At 38.4% G+C, this 18,254-nt stretch overlaps 7 protein-coding genes across 14 annotated transcripts in view; 4 read left to right on the top strand and 3 right to left on the bottom strand.

Moving 5' to 3' along the window:
• The window catches only part of LOC107274022, a 9,256-nt gene extending 4,553 nt beyond the window's left edge, over window positions 1–4,703 (bottom strand). Inside the window, exons 1-6 of one of the 2 annotated variants that reach the window (XM_025091315.1) lie at window positions 3,667–4,703; window positions 2,928–3,300; window positions 2,685–2,846; window positions 2,321–2,449; window positions 356–479; window positions 29–197 (exon numbers count right to left, since the gene is read on the bottom strand). In XM_025091315.1, coding sequence (XP_024947083.1) covers window positions 29–197; window positions 356–479; window positions 2,321–2,449; window positions 2,685–2,837 — 575 coding nt within the window. In that variant the 5' untranslated portion in view covers window positions 2,838–2,846; window positions 2,928–3,300; window positions 3,667–4,703. Of the gene's footprint in view, window positions 1–28; window positions 198–355; window positions 480–2,320; window positions 2,450–2,684; window positions 2,847–2,927; window positions 3,421–3,666 lie in introns of those variants that run through there. The other variant, XR_001539390.2, reaches the window with a different exon arrangement.
• A 113-nt stretch (window positions 4,704–4,816) lies between these two features.
• LOC107274021 (thioredoxin domain-containing protein) lies at window positions 4,817–6,522 on the top strand. The gene is made up of 6 exons (XM_015752742.2): window positions 4,817–5,097; window positions 5,273–5,458; window positions 5,544–5,682; window positions 5,757–5,918; window positions 5,991–6,116; window positions 6,185–6,522. The coding sequence occupies exons 1-6, from the start codon at window positions 4,965–4,967 to the stop codon at window positions 6,333–6,335; spliced, it is 897 nt and encodes a 298-aa protein (XP_015608228.1). The 5' UTR covers window positions 4,817–4,964; the 3' UTR covers window positions 6,336–6,522.
• A 39-nt stretch (window positions 6,523–6,561) lies between these two features.
• LOC107274020 (ELMO domain-containing protein 2) lies at window positions 6,562–7,883 on the bottom strand. Its single transcript, XM_025091311.1, has one exon. The coding sequence runs from the start codon at window positions 7,708–7,710 to the stop codon at window positions 6,772–6,774; it is 939 nt and encodes a 312-aa protein (XP_024947079.1). The 5' UTR covers window positions 7,711–7,883; the 3' UTR covers window positions 6,562–6,771.
• Window positions 7,884–8,524: 641 nt separating this feature from the next.
• On the top strand, window positions 8,525–10,032 carry LOC107274019. Of its 3 annotated transcripts, none has more exons than XM_025091310.1 (3): window positions 8,525–8,901; window positions 9,031–9,239; window positions 9,339–10,032. In XM_025091310.1, exons 1-3 carry the CDS (start codon window positions 8,561–8,563, stop codon window positions 9,812–9,814), a joined length of 1,026 nt encoding a protein of 341 aa, XP_024947078.1. In that variant the 5' UTR covers window positions 8,525–8,560; the 3' UTR covers window positions 9,815–10,032. The 3 variants fall into 3 exon arrangements, with proteins under 3 accessions (XP_024947078.1, XP_015608226.1, XP_015608225.1); XM_015752740.2 differs by having other exon boundaries at window positions 8,525–8,946; XM_015752739.2 differs by having other exon boundaries at window positions 8,525–8,949.
• A 138-nt stretch (window positions 10,033–10,170) lies between these two features.
• On the top strand, window positions 10,171–11,513 carry LOC107274024 (signal peptidase complex catalytic subunit SEC11A). The gene is made up of 4 exons (XM_015752746.2): window positions 10,171–10,337; window positions 10,448–10,557; window positions 10,683–10,832; window positions 10,934–11,513. The coding sequence occupies exons 1-4, from the start codon at window positions 10,290–10,292 to the stop codon at window positions 11,166–11,168; spliced, it is 543 nt and encodes a 180-aa protein (XP_015608232.1). The 5' UTR covers window positions 10,171–10,289; the 3' UTR covers window positions 11,169–11,513.
• Window positions 11,514–12,021: 508 nt separating this feature from the next.
• LOC107274017 (probable cytochrome P450 304a1) lies at window positions 12,022–15,598 on the top strand. 5 transcript variants are annotated; one of them, XM_025091307.1, is made up of 8 exons: window positions 12,165–12,439; window positions 12,568–12,615; window positions 12,715–12,819; window positions 13,073–13,245; window positions 13,318–13,596; window positions 13,693–13,997; window positions 14,078–14,334; window positions 14,427–15,598. In XM_025091307.1, the coding sequence occupies exons 1-8, from the start codon at window positions 12,349–12,351 to the stop codon at window positions 14,606–14,608; spliced, it is 1,440 nt and encodes a 479-aa protein (XP_024947075.1). In that variant the 5' UTR covers window positions 12,165–12,348; the 3' UTR covers window positions 14,609–15,598. The 5 variants fall into 5 exon arrangements, with proteins under 5 accessions (XP_015608223.1, XP_024947075.1, XP_024947074.1 ...); XM_025091306.1 differs by having other exon boundaries at window positions 12,712–12,819; XM_015752737.2 differs by having other exon boundaries at window positions 12,022–12,439; window positions 12,568–12,819.
• On the bottom strand, window positions 15,048–17,359 carry LOC107274018 (TELO2-interacting protein 2). Its single transcript, XM_015752738.2, has 6 exons — window positions 16,805–17,359; window positions 16,063–16,705; window positions 15,861–15,989; window positions 15,639–15,800; window positions 15,362–15,568; window positions 15,048–15,291 (listed from the first exon to the last, which is right to left on the bottom strand). The coding sequence occupies exons 2-6, from the start codon at window positions 16,576–16,578 to the stop codon at window positions 15,049–15,051; spliced, it is 1,257 nt and encodes a 418-aa protein (XP_015608224.1). The 5' UTR covers window positions 16,579–16,705; window positions 16,805–17,359; the 3' UTR covers window position 15,048.
• Between the last annotated feature and the right edge of the window lie 895 nt (window positions 17,360–18,254).

Raw genomic sequence — 18,254 nt, 5'->3', positions numbered from 1 at the left:
CGAGGAGTGGGAGTAAAGATATACTTACGAGTCTATCGTGTAACCAGGACGCGTCGCGTCGGTCGCCAAATAGCGAGTAGTTTGCGGTTGAGCGTGATGCCTTCGGGTGGTCAGCAAAGGGACCAATTCGACGCCGCCCGTCAACTTGTAAATCTGAATTTCCTCGTTGTTTCGATTGCGGGCCACGAAGGACCTACCTGCAAGAAGAGGAGGAGAAGGAGTTGGAAACGATGAAGCCAGAGAGAGAGAGAGAGAGAGAGAGAGAGAGAGAGAGAGAGAGAGAGAGAGGTGAAAGGGAGGAGGAGGAGGAGGAGGAGGAGGAGGAGGAGGAGCTGAAGTTATCGATTCATCCTACCGCGCCTAGAATCCATCTGGAAAAACCGATTCGCATCAACGGCGCCAGAGGAAGGCTGGATGTCTCGAGTATCGATCGGCTCCAATTTTACGAGTCTCTGGGTCGTCGAGTTCTTCTTCCAATCCTATGGAACAAATTTCTTCTAATAGTAAGAATTACATTTTTTGGGCATCATCGACAACAGACAAACAACGAGAAGACAGTCGGGTAAAATGGTGGACTGAAGTGGCCGTTCGTCAATGCCACTTTGCATGTTAACTGTATAGATAATGAGCTTTGCTACTTTATTGCATTGAATGAAGAAGAAGTCCCTGTCCATATATATGTATACACATATATCCTCCATTAAAAGCCGTATTCGTCTTAATTGCAGAAAGAAGTTGATGCCTGCGTTACGGATGAATAAATCCCTTCGCGAACCAGTTTCCTAATAAAGTTAAGTTTAAACTTTTCATGTTTCCAGCCATCAGGAGTATCGTCCAATTATAAGATTTGGTCTGCCGCGCAATTTGCTTTTTTAGTAAATGGCATTAGCTCATGCAACATTACGAGAATAAGAGAACTAAGGAAATTTCTTGCTTCTCTTCGAGGGCTCAATCAAATCGAAATCATCAATCAGTATCAAAACTTTGTGATTTAATAATTTTCAAACGAGCTTAAAGCAACAGCACGCGATAATTTACTTGATACGAAGTATTCGGCAAATGATGCGGAAATTCTCTAATGTCGCACGAACGACTCCTTGAAGATTTTCGTTCTTAGCTGCGACTTTAAAAAGTCGTATTAGAATATTGCATTACTGACTTTCGCCGTTTTTCGTATTTTTATTTTGTTAAATGCAGAATGAAAATTATATTGCTAGTAACATTGGCGCGTCATGCTTGGAGATTATCCAACGCTATGAAATCTCCTATAAAATAGTGCAGTACAGTGACTGAAGCGTAATGAAGCGTAATGAAGCGTAATGAAGCGTAAGCGATCGTTGCCTAGAAATGCGCCAGAGGAGGCATTCGATATGCATTTGAGGCATTTGTAACATCGAGCGCAGAAAATGCGCAAATCTTACTGACTTGGGTTCTTTCCAAGGACTCCAGGGTGTTGGCTGCACTACCTAAATACACGTACAGCTGCAGCCAAGCTCTCATCGTCGGCGGTCTAATTGTAAATCAATTTTGTTGCGCGAGCTTCAGCATTTTCAAAAACCATATTACTCACACTTTCCTGAAATTATATACAGCCACTAAGGTCTTGGTATTTTTGAACGTCTTAATTCTATTAGGGATTATTTTTCCATTGGCGGTTCTTGATAAACTCTGCTTCGGCAAGAAGTGCATCTCTGCCCGACGTGGGCACAATAACACAACCAAAAGAGATTGCAATCTTACTGTGGCACACCTATTGCTAGTCATGCTCCTGTGTTCGCCGCGTGTGCTGATTACATTTGCGTGCGTGCGTGGATGGCTGCGTGCATGTAACTATATGCGCACTATGTTCGTTCGGAGACAGATGCGTTATCGTTCGTTTCATTGACCAACGATAACTTGATAACTTTGAAGGTAGCTCATTTTTACTCACAATCAGGGCGAAATTCCACTTGATTTCCTACGCACGCTCAACGGAGATTTTCCAATTGAACTTTCTGTCCCTATGTCTCTAACTTACTCGGCAGGTCGAAGGGATACATTAAGTAATATCGATAGCTGGACGAGAAAGTAGAAACTAAAGCTCAAGAGATGCAGTAGCAAATCGATTTAGGAAAGCGAATCCTACTACTGTCTAGTTTCACTTCGTAGTAGCTCTTAGCATGTCTCAAAGTATTAATAATTCTTTTTTTTTTAAATAGCACGACATTAACGAAACTTTAAAGGCCTCCATGCAGTAGCCAACCAGTAGCCAGTCCCTTTGACAAACGGAGCTGCTTCAGCGTTCACCAATCTGGAGTTTCAACTCGTTTAAGTTGCTCACCTCATAAATGCAGTTTCTCGAAGGAGTCGCCGGCTCGAGACGTACGTTTTTCTTTCGAAGTGCGGAAGCACATGGTGCTCCGCCACCGGGTCTTCCCCAAGGTGAATAACTGGCTAGCATTTCACGAAGCTGTAAGGAATCGCAAAACAGGTTATAGAAGCTAGAAAAGAACCGAAATGCATAGTGACAGAAGGAAAGGTAGGTAGGTAAAAATTCGTTTGGAGCCTGTCAACACAGACGAGTGGCAGGAATAAGGCGAGCCATAGCAATTTGAGAAAGATAGCACTTGCATAATCGCAACCTGGGTAGCCCAGGGCCTCTTAAATTGCGATTGATTGACTAGCACTCTCTATGGAGCACCTACTTCTCGTTGCTCTCGGTACTTCTGACGTTGAAGCTCTTCCTTTCGTTTCTTCCAGAGTGCTGTTCCCTCTTGCACCAACTGGCGTTCACGATTCCTTCGCGACACTTCTTCGTCTTCCGGAATGTAGGTGGTGCCCGGGTATTCGCATTCCATCTCTTGCTTCTAACCAAGGGGAAAAAACACTCTTAGGAAAGACTATCTTGTCTTTCTACACTCTTTAACATTTCTTAATTCTCTACTCACCCTGGTTTGCTTGTTTGATCACTCGTAAATAGCAACTGATAAACCGTAAGTAAAATAGTAAGAAGAATCTTCGGTTCCTGATTTCCAGCTTCCAATTCTCAAGAGGATCATCACTCAAAGATTTATAACTGGATAGAAGAAGATTCGCGAATTTTCTTCTCTTTCGAAAGGATCGTTCATACAAATTCTTCAATCGTTTGCGGAGAGCATTACTCTATATTCGTGCAACTGCGATTAGGTTGCTCAACTGAGCTCAGAATCACGCAACGGCCATCGTTCGTCGCGACGTCGCCCCACCCTCCTTGAATAACTTGCGACATAGCACCTTCGACCTTCGACCTTCGATTTTCGACACGGAACCCCACTGTTGGGCCTAGAAACTCATGAGCCCAACTGATCCTGTTGTGAACCCATGTGCTACAAGAGCGTTTTGCCCCACTAACTTTCTTAAATCTTTCAAACCCACATCCGTTGAAGTAGTGTCTCAAAGCTGTTTTTTTTCTTCAGAAAAAATACACATCTAAATTTCGATGATCACAGCACCAATCATCAGCTTCCATCGAATCCAGGTAGGTGGACAAGAAATGAGACACTTGACATTTCCATTCAATGGAAGCAATAGTAAAGATAAAAATCGACTACGACGATGTCTTCTAAATTTTTGAAAAGCTATCCTATGACCTTGTGAACCGTACTTCGTACGGTCGGCCCTGAGTTTCCTGATGCGTTCAATACGTACCTTCTTGAGCCACTATGGCATGCTCGATATCTGGAGGTGTTTGTAGATGCCAGTGACTGAATAGAAGTTGTAACAGCAATGGAATACACAGCTCAACGAACCAACATCGACATGTATCGATTATTGATTCATTGTAACCCGTGGCTTTGATTGGTTCACGTGTTTTTAAGCAATGTGCCGATAAACAGTGGCTTCTTAAAGAATTAAAGGTGCGCAAGCCTCCGTTGGCTAAATACAAGTTATAACACAGTCCTGTTAACAGATCTCAGAAAGACATCTTAAGGAAATGGTTTTATTAACGATGTGAGAAGTACATTGTCTTAAACTTTTTCATTAATCTTAGAAAAATGAAACATGTCCCTAAAGGCTCCTTGTGTAACCTATTATTTTCAAATATTTTACAAATTAAATTTCATGGTTTTAATTTCCTACACAATGTAGGAACGAATCTTCTGAAACTAAATAAAGTGTAACGACTGTTAACTAAGTCGACTTCTTAAAGTCATATCACAATTGCAACATGGCTCGATCATTACCATATACCCGAAACTACCGCTAAACAGTATAGCATCTTTTTCCGATGCACCTAACCAAATATGAAATGATGTGGAACAGTGGCAGTAAGTTTTGCATTATTGCGTAACGTGAGCCCATCTAGCGGGGTAAAATGGTCGAAATCAAGAAATACGATAGCTCAGACTAAAGGAATCCAATGCCCAGCTCCCAGTGGCATTAACCAATATCGGTTTTTATAAAAAAAACTAAGTGAATGCTCATACGAATTTCACCCAACACCATTCGGATTCAGTGTATAAACTCTGTAGAACCTCACACTCGATTATTACATGTAATGCCCGTCTCGTGAGGTACATACATCGCCATCTAGTGTGAACTGCCAATACTGATTATATATAACCAGCTAGTGGACATGTCCCGTATTGGAGATACAGCCATAAGGAAAAGAAGAAAGAAAGAAAGAAAGAACAACCCAATACTCAACCCCACGGTATAGAATGACTTGAGAGAACAAAAATCCTTGGTACATTTTCTGACAATTTGTAAGGTAGAACAGGTCAAACGGGTCTCAATTACTACGTAAATAAGGAATCATCAATCGCAATCGGTTACAATTTCATATTTCTTGCGTCATATTGACACAATGTATTGCACTGTTGCCAACCGCTAGTCCAGATGTTTCACGACGTGATTAGTTGGAAAAATTGTTAATCTCTGCAACGCATACAGAAATAGGATAACAGTGTCTTGTCTTCTTTATTATACTTATAAATATCATAAAAATGATTTGTTATATATTTCTGGTTTCGATACTTCTAAATTCCCAAGGTCTCGTGTCGTCTACTCTTGAAACAGTGAACGACGATGATCTTCTAAATCTTATTAAAAGCGAAAAATATGTGATCGTGCTTTTCAGTGAGTTCTCTCACACTAAAACATTTTACATTAGTGTAACAGTTCTTTAATATTTTTTTTACTTATCTGTTTTTAAAACTTTATTAAATGTTTTATTTCATAATATATTTACTTTATCATTAGAACTTAGCATAACAGATGTATTTAATCATTGATCATTGATTATATTTTATAGCTAAAAAGAATTGCGAGGAGTGTGACAACTTTGAAAATGAATTAATTCATTTAAGAGAAGATCTGGTCGATTCTTTGTCCTCGTGGGTTGTTAAAGCTGTCAATAGTCAATTGCTTCGTCTTTATAGCCCTAATAAAGAACCTGCTCTAGTATTTTTTAGACATGGCATTCCTTTGTTATATGATGGTAAAGTACAATAGCACATGGAGTTTATTCCATCCTAATTCTTTGCTATGTTACTAACATTTCCGTAATTACTATTATTATCCAGGTCCTTTAAACGATGAGGAAATTCTTACTATGTTTATGGAAAATAAAGATCCAATTGTAAAGGAACTAACAGATGATACATTTGAACATTTGACTCAAGCTAGCAGTGGTGCAACGACCGGTGATTGGTTTATTATGTTGTAGGTACTTCATGTATTTTTCCTAATACCTTTTAGAAATATAAGAAGGTTGCTATTGAAGCATTTGAAATTAGTTACAGCACTGACTGTGTGGAATGTCAAAGGTTGGGTGCCCGATGGGAGACAGTTGGTGCAAAATTGAAACAGAAACTGAATGTTGCTCGTGTTAATAAATACACAACAGGTGCATCAACTGCCAGAAGATTTAATGTGTTTGAAGTTCCAGAATTTATATTGTGAGTACTTGTTAAATGTATGGAAAATCGTTTGATAATAATTACAAAAACTATATTTTTGGAAATATGTAGCTTCAGACAAGGAAAGATGTATCGATACCAAATTCCAAGATATGATGTCAATTCTTTCGTATCATTTGCAAAGGATTGGTACCGAAATACTCATGGAGAGAAAGTCCCTCATCCTCAAAGTCCTTTGTAAGCATATCTTTCATATGGTCTATATTATTGAAACTTATTCAATATGAATCCTATATTTTTTGCAGCGATGATGTCACACAAATGATCGCAAACTTCCTTCATGAAAATCCTTGGGTAATGAAACTTGGAAGCATCAGTATTGGTGTTCTGGTGATTGTTTCGGTTGCATCAAAGCTTAGAGGCAAATCTGAGACCTCACGAAAAAAAGATACATAAAGATAGTACAGTAATAAAAACTATGTATATATGTACACATTCCGCTTAAAGGGGTTGCTGTTAGATTGACTTGGATACAGTAAAGTCATGTCATCTTCCTAGCTGTGTAAAAAATACATGTGCAATGTTTTAAAACAAGTGTATGGCAGTTTTTCTATATGGTATATAATAAAGATTTTTTTTTACATGTTACATTTTACTTTATTAGAAAACTAGTATAGCACACGATATAAACACTAATTGCAAGCTTACAAATATCGTCACCTTACAGACCTTAGTGACTTAAAACATAAATATACATTTGGTCTTAAAATCATATGTGAACCTCATTTTCACACTGATATACATTTCGTAAATCGTAAATGAAAAATTGTGTGATACTTAAATAGCCCAATACGATTTTGGCTGCTTGTAAAACTTTAAGTTAGAACATTTGCTACACGTTATCCACTGACACATTCAATCTGAATACAGTTGTAGGACTAGCAAGGGTTGCTCTGATATTACTCTCAAATCTCTCTTGAACAGACGAAAACTCCATCATGTTGTTAGGCTTTGACTGCATCCAAAATCCATCAAATGCATAGAAGAGACAACAATAAAAATGATGAAAGGCACGAATTGTTGGTAATGTTTTTGATGAATTATATATATGAGTCTTTGCTGAACCATCACGTAACAACCTCAATGCCATACTAGTCAGATTTATTCCAACAATGGCAAATGGATAGCCATAGCGAGGATGTAAGGAATGTAGTAACACCTGTTTCACTGTTCCAGAATATTCCTGAGCAAAATAAATAAGGTTGCTGAGCCCCAGTATTCCCATTCCCCTGAAGTCTGTTTTGGGGTCATCACCTTGAAATCCAATGTGCTGCCACTGTTTTGATACTCTGGAGGTTAAGATTTCATCAGGATTCAACGAGTCCCAAAGCTTCATCAACAATGCTTCATGTTCTGGATTTTCTGCATCATAGGGTATTTTTCTAAGTTCTTCACATTCTACACACAACTGACGGTATCCCCAAATAAGCTCAATGCATTTGCCAAAGGACTTGGCAAAGTCAGGATGTGCCACAGGATTTATCTTCTTAGTCAAAAGAACAGTTTTAATGACTTCTTGTAGAACCTCTTGTTCAGTTTCTATGGTAATTTCACACTTGTCGCTAATGTCATCTAGATAAATCAATAGTTTCTTGATGGTTGCATCGCGAGAATGTCTCAAGGAATCTTCTATGGCCAAAGCTCGAGGTGCTCCTGAAGGTTCCCCATAGCAAATTCTTTGAAGCTCGCACATTTGCGTAGTTTGGCGAAGAAACCATTTTATCCAAGGCCTAAAGAAGTAACACACCAAAGACCAAAGATACCGAATCATACTGTTCGATGTCTATTTCTGATTATCGTATTCCAAAAAATCATTTCCTCATGGGGTGCAGCTCTATTGACTGCTTGATGTTCAAAGGACACTAACTCTTCTGAATTCCATTGCCAATATTATTCAGTATTGCTTGCAATTGCTTGACACGCCTAACGTAGTGTAGCAACGACCGAAACAGAGAAAGGATGCTTCTAAGGATGTGCGTGCTTGATCTGTACGAGAGCGTAGTTGCTGATGTTTTCAACAAACGGCTGACGCGTGCTACACTGTACTGCACCGTGTTACAACTGGCTTATACAGTTACCGGTTCTCTGAGAAACAATAATGTTCTTTATTACTTTTGATTATTATTGATGATCGAGTATAAAGGCACTTCATGACGCATACATGGTTAATTATGCAGCAATTATTAAAGGTTACGTTTTCGGAGCTAAGAAAAGGCTTTCATGGCTCTCAATGACTCCCTGAGTAATTTGCTGTCAGTTGCTGAGAGACTCGTTATATCAAAGGAACGTTGAAGTTCAAAGAGAATGAAGTGGAAACATCGGGTTAGAATTGGAGTGTAAGCAGGAGATGAAATTCACGACGATTCACGACTGTTCGCAATGACACGCGACGTACGAAAGACACTGCAGCCCTAGACCACACACAATCACGGATGACTAGCTTCGCCTGTTGCTGCGCGTGCCCTGTCGTGCTCCTCCTGCGGCCTGCAGCTGCTTCTTCATGGAACATTTGAGATATTCCACACGCGTTTATTTGCAACTTTCATTTTATAAACACCTAAATGCCGAATACCTTACATCATTACCTTTCTTCGAGACAGCTCTATTCTTCATAGCGGGACATGTTTAACAAAATGAACAAATCTAATCGAAATTATTCCCGTACGATTGACCCGTCTTCAGTATGTTCTGAGGCCTGCGTTCGCTTGGAAGAAACCTTATCCTCGACATCGTCCACCAGCAGTTTAAGTAATGAATCATTTTGCGAGTTCGAGCAACAGAAAGAAGAATATTCTGACGAGAGTGAAAGCGATTGTCTGCGTGTTAATCACCTCCCTTCGAGTGGTCGGGAGAGCAAAAGCCTTATTTTACATTTTCGAAATTACCCCGAGGGTGCGGAATTGAAGTCCGATGACGAAAAGTCGGAGAAGCTTTCTGAAGTTCTGGAGGAGCCAGAAGATCGGTTCGTTTCTGAATGGTCCAGCAATAGTGAGGATCACAGCAATCCGTGGTCGTTGAAAATGATTTTTTTTCACATTCCCATTCGGTAAGGCAAAATTAGCGGTGCTAAATGAGCCTCTTCATTTTCCAGCCTACGAGAGCGCATTGAGACTCTTAAAGGAACGGTGGCCAAATTGAGTGATGAACTCAGTGAAGAAGTAAGACTCTGGAGGAAGGAACGCCAAGGGTTTGAACTTCTGCGAGAGAGATCCGATATTTTGGTAATGGGAGAGGTAACGGCAGCTGCACGTGAAGCTGCGGAAGCGTACGCAGCTGAATCGCCTCTCTCGGACAATATCAGTAATTTCTACGATCTCCCATCTTCTAAATCGTTTAATATAAGCCGTTTAAATTTAAATCTTTATGTGTACGCTTTGTAACGACCTCTTCCTACTGCAGGCGATCTTTTCGGCATAAATTCCGAACACACTCTAAGTGAGTTGACGATTCTCGAGTACGAGAAGAAACTTGCCAAATATCAGAATGCCCTGGCTCAAGCACAGGCCGAGAAGCGGTATGAAATGCGTCGTCGACTCGTCGCTAATGCTTACCGCCAGAAGCTCGTGGAGGTCGAGAGACTTTGCAACGAGGAGCTCGAGAGAATACGGGAAAATGCGAGCTCTCTTCGACCACTCAATGAAATGATTTCGCGTTGGCAGGAGAATGGAAAGAACGAGGGAAATCGTGGCGACCATATGCTCGTACCGAAAATTCATCCTACTTTATTGTCTCCTGCGGAAGACGAAATCTATAGGAAAGACGACGTCGGAGAGCGAGAAGAGAGTAAAAATTCTCACAGTGGCGATTTTTTTAATCTTCAAAAGGCTAACCATTTTTCTTGGGGCACCTTATCCATTTTCCATTCCGGCCTTTGATTTATCCATCACCGTTACAAAATTTGATATACTAAATTCCTTAAAAATTTTGTATGAATCGTAACATGATTGAAATAAGAACAATAGGAGTAATACGTTTATCTAGTATTCATATTCTACAAATATTTGCTTGGATAGAGATGCAACGGCGTCGATCAATGAAATGTGGACGAACGTTCGCTTCTTTGTGTTATTCTTCATTATTCAACAATTGAGAATTAAAACGAATTGAAAATATTTAAAAAGGCAAAAAGCACCGAGAAGGAGTCGGTTCATTTCCTTTTGTTCCTGTCGTTTAATATTTACGTGACGTGGTGGTGGTTGAACAGTGTATCTATCCTGTATACCTATATACATTTATAGCGTCATATAGCTTGACGGCGATCGCTAGCAGCTTTAGCTTTTGTACCGGCTGACTGTCCACGTATTTAGTTTACTTCTTGGTACTGTATATCTGTGAAATCTAGTTGCAATAATGTTGCAGAGCGTATTTGATGATGTGATACGTATGAATAAGCGTCAGGTAAATATATTTCTTTATCTAATACCAAACGATTAATGAGTATTTGGACATATGGATTTGAATGCTTGTAAGTTTCTTTCTGCTTTTTAATCTTACTTTCTTCGTTCCAGTTTATTTATCAAGTTCTGAGTTTCGGGATGATCGTCTCTTCAGCCTTGATGATTTGGAAAGGGCTAATGGTGGTTACAGGCAGTGAAAGTCCAATCGTTGTTGTTTTGAGGTTAGTTTTTCTAACCCTAAAAAATTTCCATTTTTAAGTACACAGTTCAATAAGAGCAGTGTGTTAAAATAATCTGTCTTTCATTTATGACTTTTGTTATTTAATGTTATAATTCATTATTGTAGTGGTAGTATGGAACCTGCGTTTCATCGAGGAGACCTACTGTTTCTGACAAACTATCAAGATGAACCAGTACGTGTTGGAGAAATTGTCGTCTTTAAAGTTGATGGTCGTGACATTCCTATCGTCCATAGGGTACTTAAACTTCATGAAAAGTAAGTCTAATTTTTGTTATTTAAAAAATCAAGTATCATTTCAAAGCTTATCGAACACCTTGAGACAAGTAGTTTAATTAAAACACTTGCTACCATTACAGAGGAGATGCAAACAACACTGTAAAGTTTTTGACAAAAGGTGACAATAATTCTGTCGATGACAGAGGATTATATGCTCCTGGACAATTGTGGCTAACACATAAAGATGTAGTGGGCAGAGCAAGAGGTTTCCTACCATATGTTGGTATGGTGACTATATACATGAATGAATATCCTAAATTTAAGTATGCTGTCTTAACGTGTCTTGGATTATATGTCCTGGTACATAGAGAGTAAATTATGTTGGGGTCTCCTTTCATAAATCACTTCCACCTTGAACAATGACGATTTAATTCTTTGTTGAGTTTTGAATGCAGATCTGAACCTCTGTCTTCTTCCAATCCTTATAGGCATTGAATTATTCTATCAAAAAACGATTATAATATCTAATGGAATAAATAATATTTTAGTGCAAAATCGTGCACGTTCATGCTTGGTAAAAATGTTATGCACAGCCATATGTGGTCTGCTAGAAACTTGATTGTTTTATATCTATCAACTCGCGAACTGACTATAATTGAATATCTGGTTGTACAGTTGTTATGCTGGAAGATTGAGTAAAAATACTATTATTTTGATATATATAATGTGATAGTTTAATGCATTTTCACTAACTAAGCTTATTGATTATAACTTGGGAAATGTATCTCATAAAAAACTCTTGATGTCAATCACATGAATTAATTAAGATAGAACGTGAATGTAAACATTTTCTAAAAATATTTTAATTATGGGCACAGATCATCAAATAGAAAAATTATTGATGGTTGCATTGGCATTTAAATCTTTGTTAGAAAATTTATAAGACAAGTGTATAGATAGTGTCGATGTATTCGGAGGTACGAGAAATCGGAATTTCTTTTGCAATTATACAGTAATTTTACATTATTCGACACTAAAATGTTGTCCTTATTTTTGATCGCAAGTTAAATAAATGAATATTGCGAAAGATTCGTATCTCCTTGGGGATATTTTCATTTGACAGATTACATTTGATACCATCATAATATTCGGAATTCAGTTTAGTAATTTTCTTTAGGGCTGTGGCTCGCGTCACGCACGTAATAATCTGGCTGAACCATGGTGTCTCGCGTGTAACGAAAGATGCAGAGTGTCCAGCAAGTTATGTTAGCCGCTTTCCTCTTTGGAACTGCCCCGTCCTACGTCTTACGGACGCGACGTTGCAGCGTCTAGTTAATGTTTTCAGCACTGTAGTGTTATTCTGCGACGATCGTTTATTAACATTTCGTATCAAGGCTGTTTAATATTTTTCTACACTGGGGAGAAACAACGATGAGAAAAAGGTCAAACGCTCCTGATATTAAATGATTCATTACACTAGCTCTCAGTTCGAAGTTTTGATCAATTCTTACCAGTGGACGTTCGATTCAACGTTGAAATCTGCTATCGATTCGCAATGTCGTATATATTAATTCTCATAATTCTTTGGCTTCTAATCTACAAAGGATACAAATTCGTAACTGGCAAGCCACCAAATACTCCGCCAGGTGAGTACAGAATTACGAAAGAACGTACATGTGTTGCAAGGCAAAAGAAAGTCAAAAAAGCAGGATCGTGTATACATGTATTTATACTGTACGAAAAAGCATAAGAAACCATAATGTGTTTCTCGCAGCTATTCCCAGAATTCCAATTTGGGGAAGTTATTGGTTTCTGCTTTGGGGTAATTATAAGTTTCCCTACAAAACGTTCGACTACTATGCGAAGAAATATAAGACGAAAGTGCTGAGTTGTCATCTGGGAGACTATTTTGTTATAGTAGCGCAGGACTCTTCGACGTGCAAGGAGCTCTTAAACAAAAAGGAGTTTGACGGCAGAATAGTGGATTCGGATTACTTTAAGGCGAGAGCGTTTGGAAAACAGCTTGGTAAGTGAATGCTTGACATTAGATTTTATAATGGTGGCTCGATTGTCAATACCATTTCGTTTTAATAAATAAAATAGTGATAGTTATAATTATAAGTAGTCAGCCGAAAGTGATTGCACCTTACGAGAAGTGAAGAGAGAATTCTTAAACAGTGATTTTAAACTCCCAGAGAAGTAGAATAACATGGCCATATAATATAATATATATATAATATTATAAGTGACATATAAGTGACAATTTCAACCTTTCGAAGGAATTTTTTTCGTGGATGGTTCTTATTGGCAAGAGCAAAGAAGATTCGCTTTACGTCACATGAGGGACTTCGGATTTGGACGTCGACAGGAAAAATGGGAAAACGATGTATTACACGAAGTGTCAAAGCTCATTGAGATTATCAATACTGGAGCACATAATGACGAAGAAAAGGTTAATAGTTCTTATATTCTCTTTTGGTTTGCACCAAGCATTCGATAAAATAATGATAAACGAATCGTTCAGACAGTCTTGAGGTCTGGCACATACCCTACAGCACTTTTCCCGGACATCTTATTTCATATAACAGCTGGCTCTATTTGGGCAATAATCTCTGGCGAAAAAATCGACCGTGATGATCATGAACAATTGAGAAGAATAAGTCGTGCTGCCATGACTTTACAAAGGAATGCCGATACTTTAGGAGGTGCGATCCTGCAAACGCCTTGGCTTCGGCATTTTGGAAATATTTTTGGTTACAAAAAATTTATAGAGGGAAACAAAGAAATTACCGACTATATCAGGGTAAGTTACACGAAACTGAAAGCTGTCAAACAAAATAGTTTTTATTCAATGTATTTCACCGCTTGATTGTTCCCGATGGGTTCTGGTCGCATGCAGGAGTACGTGGATGAGCGAGTCCTTCACGGTATGGCAGCCCATCGGGAAGACGACAGCTTCATTGATAGATATCTTCGGAAAATCGAGGATAATAGGAAGAGAGGAAGTACCTCCAGCTTCTCAAGAGATCAACTTTTAATTTTACTAACAGATTTCATGTTTCCATCACTTTCGGCGCTTCCAAGTAGTATTGCCACCTGCATAAAATACATGATGCATTTTCCAGAAGTGAAGAAAAAGGTCCAGGATGAAATCGACAGCATTGTTGGTCCAGATAGACTGCCAATATTGGAAGATAGAAAAATGTGAGTTTCACTAACCTTGAGTATTAAACTTAGTCTTCTCGAGATATGAAAAATATAGTAACAGTATTTTATATTATCAGGCTTCCATACACAGAGGCTACAATCCGTGAACTTTTGCGATATGAAACTTCAACGCCACTCGGAGTTCCCCACGTAGCGACCGAGAATACGTTATTCTGTGGTTACAGCGTTCCGGCTAATACCATTATGCTTACAAATCTTGCAGCAATGCACCACGAACCTGAGCTCTGGGGCGATCCATACCGATTTAGACCAGAAAGATTTCTTAACGCTAATGGGGAACTTTATAAGGATCCATCGCTTCCATTTAGCGCAGGTATGTGGAGCATACACGGGGTGCTATTCAATCTCTGAATGCAGTCATTATGTGTAATGGTTCTTGTAACTCGTTTCAATATCCACTTTCAGGTCATCGAGTGTGTGCCGGTGAAACTTTTTCAAGATTCCTCTTTTTTCTTATTTTCTCCGCTTTGATGCAGAATTATGATCCCTTGTTCGTTCCAGGCGAACCAAGTGCCCTCGACGATAATCATTCCGGTTTGATCGTAACGCCAAAAGACGCTTGGATTCAATTGAAACCACGCGCTTAAAATTCAATGTCAAAATTTTTCTAATCTACTGCTTCGCGCCTCTTCTCATATTCGTGTAACATTTGCGTTGGTTTTGTACTATCGATAGAGGGAAGAGTGGGCTGCTTTCATCCGAAATCATTGGTTTTTTATACCTTTTGATTCATAGATGACGTGCGAAAATCTCCTTAGTGACAGCACCAAAACAATTAATATTTCAAAACGACTTTCGCTAACAGGGCATGAAACTATTAACAGGCTGTACACGTACGCGAGTTATTGTGCAAGCAAGGTTCTTGAAAATGTAGTCTTTAGCGGGTAACATGTGGTGAATAAGGAGCAACCATAAAATGTTATAATATAGCAAGCAAGAGACGTTTCTTTTGAATTAGATCAGTTTTATTGAAATAAATAGATACGTATTATAGTCTTACTCATTTATGTTGAAGAAATTGTTACTCTCAAGTTGCAAACTGTGAACAATTATTAATAATTAATCGTACTCGATCGTCATAGATTACCCTTCCTACTACAGGTGTTAATTTTTGCAATAGAAAAATACATTCTTTCAAAATATGAATAGTCTCATTGTCAAATACTGCGGCTTCAGCCAAATCCATCCACAGCTTCAAGAAAGCGGTATACAGCACAACGCAATGTGCTGCCATCCGAGGATGGAATAATTGAAGTAGACCTCGCGCAGTCTGTATAAATGAAATATTATCAAAGGATAGCTTGAGGTAGAACATTTTCAAAAGCTTAAGTATTCCTTACTCTTAATGTAGCTCTTATTGTTTTTATATGCGTGTAATGTTGACAATACTCGACAATGATTCTTGTCAGTCTCTTACACCACTTTGCACTTCCAATCTTTGTTAAGAGGGGCAGAAGACTCAACATGTATGTTTCGCGCAATTCCAAGTTTTGTTCACACTCCATATTGTTAAGTAATGTTAACAAAACGTCATCACGTTTACTCCACTGATAAATAAAAATACACAGACAATAATATGGATCTGATTCATTATTGGATTTTAGAAGTGGTACTCACCTCTAGTAGATTTTCATCATTGTTATCAATCTCAAGAGTTCTTAACACAAGACTAATACAAGAATACAATGGGATGATGTACTGTGCCTCGCGATGATGAGTCAAATGTTCAAGAGCATCAAAGATAACATCAGCATAACCATGCTCAACCAATTCCCTTGCCTATTAAATTCATTTAATATAAAATGCATTACATAAAATAGAGCAGACCTACTGACTTGCCATGAATCCATGTTCCATGATTATTCTGAGACATTCCAATGCAATAATTTTATTATTAGGAACATAATCATCTAAAATTATTAGTGCAGTTGGTAGTATATCTGTCATATAATTAAGTAATCTGGGTTTCTGAAAATAACAAATAATTAACGAAAGTTAAAATAAGTTCTGTTAAAAGACTCTTTACTATCAGTATGCAAACCTGAACTTGTTGTAATAGCCATTTGTAAGAAGTTACAGCTGCGGGATAAGCTTTCCAAGTATTCTTGAACAACTTAGGCCTCAAAATTAGTAACATTGAACTAATTATATCATTTTTTATCATAATCTGATACACATTTGTACAATGACATATGTCACATAGAATGCTTTCTAATTCTTTAGATAAATGAACTGAGTGCGCAGTATTCCAAACATTTTGTTCACAATGTTCCCCAATGAGTAATAATAGATGTACAGTGAACAATTTTTCTATGGGTGTCTCAATAAGCAAATTTATACTGTCGTTATTATTGTTGTAACACATAGACTGAAGAGTACATTTTAATACATTGAGTTTTTCATCAACGGTTTGTCTATATTCTCGAAAATCCTTCTGCTCACATGGTCTGCTTGCACCAATCGATTTTTCAGGGACCAATGTTTTTTCGATTAGTTCTACACAGTTTTTCCAAAAGTTTTCATTTATCCTGCAGTCCTCTTTTGTAGTGTCTCCCATATCGATTGTGTGAAAATGGATAGGAGCTGACAATAAAGTTGTAAAACCAGTTTCCCACACGCTCTTTTTCGTTCCTTTATCGATACGATACACGCCGCATGTAGTTATATATCAGTTAAGTACAGATCTAAAAGAATTAATGAATTACAGAAATTTGTAGTTTTAAGGAATATTTGTGATTTGTTAATTCCCTTAGATCAGTGGTATATAAAATGTTTAAGCACACCGTATAAACGTATTCAACGAGACTACGTATCCACCTTGCAGAGCTTAAACAAGAATAATTAATCCGTGTAAAAGTTGAATGGAATTGACTAATGAATTTCGTTAACTTTGTTTAAATTCTCTGAAGGTGGCAACCAGTGGAAACGAAGTCTGCGAAAATGCGTGCTACCAGAGATGAGTGGGGAGATGCACAACGCTACGGTTTTAGGCGATACCAAAAGCATGGCGCTAAATTGTGGCGGCAAGTCTGGAAGTATGACTTTGTGATCCTCGTGTCCGTCGACAATGCGAATCCCGTCGTAGCCGAACTAAAAGTGAACACGAACGCGTAGACTGGCGAGCAGAGGTTCTCCGTTACTCACCGCTGGTTCCCAAAACAACCCTTAGAACGAGACCGAAAACTATAGAACTTCTGAAGAAATATTGAAAAAGTCTATTGTTGAAAAATTTTTAAGACACTTTTAAGAAAGCGCAGTGTCAACTTTACACCCGTGTAGCACCTAAATTTTTACTAAATATTATTGGATCTTGATTTACTTTGAAAATTTATTCAAAAAATAAGATTGAGGCTAAATCAAAATCTCGCAGAATATATGGAGTAGATAAAAATTGAATTGAAATTGTAGAATATCGAAAATAAATTACGTTCAAATTGAAATATTAATAAGCTAGGTGTTTGGAACATTAAAATAATTGCTAAACTCAATAAAGTAAAATATTAACACTTAGAAACCGGAAATTCTGGCCAAGCATATTCAGCAGTACTGGAAGTTGCACAAAATTGTGTGCGCGAAAAATCGTCGCGCGGGACTCAGCGAGTGAGAGCAGGCCGACGGTGGGGGGAGCGCTCGAGGCAGTGCCCGAACTCAGGGCGCTCATTCATCCTTGAGCCGGTCTCCTATACTGGTCTCTTGGAATTACCTCTCGTATCCATTTCCAATATTCTTCTTTTTCTACATTTATTTTTTCTTTACCTCCTTATTTCATTATATTCCATTCTTTACTTTCTTATTTATTTCTTCCCTTATTTCTTCTCTACTTTTATACCCCCATTCCTTACTTTTCTACATTTTAACTTCTTAAATTTTATCTTCCTTTATAACTTCTCGTTTTGCTTTGTTCCCTCTCACTTTCAATTGTATTTGTCTTACTTATCCTATTCCTTTGGTCGGGTCGAGCATATTAATTCAAGTAGTCATATAAGAGTAGTCATCCGGTTAGTGCAGCTAGACTTAAGACCATGGTGTCGGGGGTTGCCCTTCCGCCTCTTCCGCTGAGCTTGCTCAGTGGTTGGTGGCCCAAGTTGTGGCCGCAACAGGACCTTATGGGTCTCCCGACGGGGGCCTTGAGCCCCCTTAGGGTATCTACGGCCATGGTCTTTCGTAGAGTGAATCTAGCCAGGTGTCTAGCTCTCGCGTATTTAGTATAATTTGTTCGCTTTGCTAAAAACG

The sequence above is a fragment of the Cephus cinctus genome, unplaced genomic scaffold (genome assembly GCF_000341935.2).
Source record: "Cephus cinctus unplaced genomic scaffold, Ccin1 Ccin1_scaffold1987, whole genome shotgun sequence".
NCBI lineage: Eukaryota > Metazoa > Arthropoda > Insecta > Hymenoptera > Cephidae > Cephus > Cephus cinctus.
This window is presented reverse-complemented; position numbering and strand designations above follow the sequence as displayed.

What these genes read in the sequence shown, in the direction of transcription:
- LOC107274024 (XM_015752746.2), top strand. Translation starts at nt 10,290, where the DNA reads ATGTTGCAGAGCGTATTTGATGATGTGATACGTATGAATAAGCGTCAG. An exon ending in TACGTATGAATAAGCGTCAG is followed by an intron (nt 10,338 to 10,447) that starts GTAAATATATTT and finishes TCTTCGTTCCAG; the next exon opens with TTTATTTATCAAGTTCTGAG. An exon ending in GTACTTAAACTTCATGAAAA is followed by an intron (nt 10,833 to 10,933) that starts GTAAGTCTAATT and finishes CTACCATTACAG; the next exon opens with AGGAGATGCAAACAACACTG.
- LOC107274021 (XM_015752742.2), top strand. Translation starts at nt 4,965, where the DNA reads ATGATTTGTTATATATTTCTGGTTTCGATACTTCTAAATTCCCAAGGT. An exon ending in ATATGTGATCGTGCTTTTCA is followed by an intron (nt 5,098 to 5,272) that starts GTGAGTTCTCTC and finishes TATATTTTATAG; the next exon opens with CTAAAAAGAATTGCGAGGAG. An exon ending in GGTGATTGGTTTATTATGTT is followed by an intron (nt 5,683 to 5,756) that starts GTAGGTACTTCA and finishes ATTTGAAATTAG; the next exon opens with TTACAGCACTGACTGTGTGG.
- LOC107274017 (XM_015752737.2), top strand. Translation starts at nt 12,349, where the DNA reads ATGTCGTATATATTAATTCTCATAATTCTTTGGCTTCTAATCTACAAA. An exon ending in GCCACCAAATACTCCGCCAG is followed by an intron (nt 12,440 to 12,567) that starts GTGAGTACAGAA and finishes TGTTTCTCGCAG; the next exon opens with CTATTCCCAGAATTCCAATT. An exon ending in ATCGCTTCCATTTAGCGCAG is followed by an intron (nt 14,335 to 14,426) that starts GTATGTGGAGCA and finishes ATCCACTTTCAG; the next exon opens with GTCATCGAGTGTGTGCCGGT.
- LOC107274020 (XM_025091311.1), bottom strand. Translation starts at nt 7,710, where the DNA reads ATGATTCGGTATCTTTGGTCTTTGGTGTGTTACTTCTTTAGGCCTTGG.
- LOC107274019 (XM_015752739.2), top strand. Translation starts at nt 8,561, where the DNA reads ATGTTTAACAAAATGAACAAATCTAATCGAAATTATTCCCGTACGATT. An exon ending in GAGGATCACAGCAATCCGTG is followed by an intron (nt 8,950 to 9,030) that starts GTCGTTGAAAAT and finishes TTCATTTTCCAG; the next exon opens with CCTACGAGAGCGCATTGAGA. An exon ending in GCCTCTCTCGGACAATATCA is followed by an intron (nt 9,240 to 9,338) that starts GTAATTTCTACG and finishes TTCCTACTGCAG; the next exon opens with GCGATCTTTTCGGCATAAAT.
- LOC107274018 (XM_015752738.2), bottom strand. Translation starts at nt 16,578, where the DNA reads ATGGGAGACACTACAAAAGAGGACTGCAGGATAAATGAAAACTTTTGG. An exon ending in GGCTATTACAACAAGTTCAG is followed by an intron (nt 15,990 to 16,062) that starts GTTTGCATACTG and finishes TGTTATTTTCAG; the next exon opens with AAACCCAGATTACTTAATTA. An exon ending in CAATAAGAGCTACATTAAGA is followed by an intron (nt 15,292 to 15,361) that starts GTAAGGAATACT and finishes TCATTTATACAG; the next exon opens with ACTGCGCGAGGTCTACTTCA.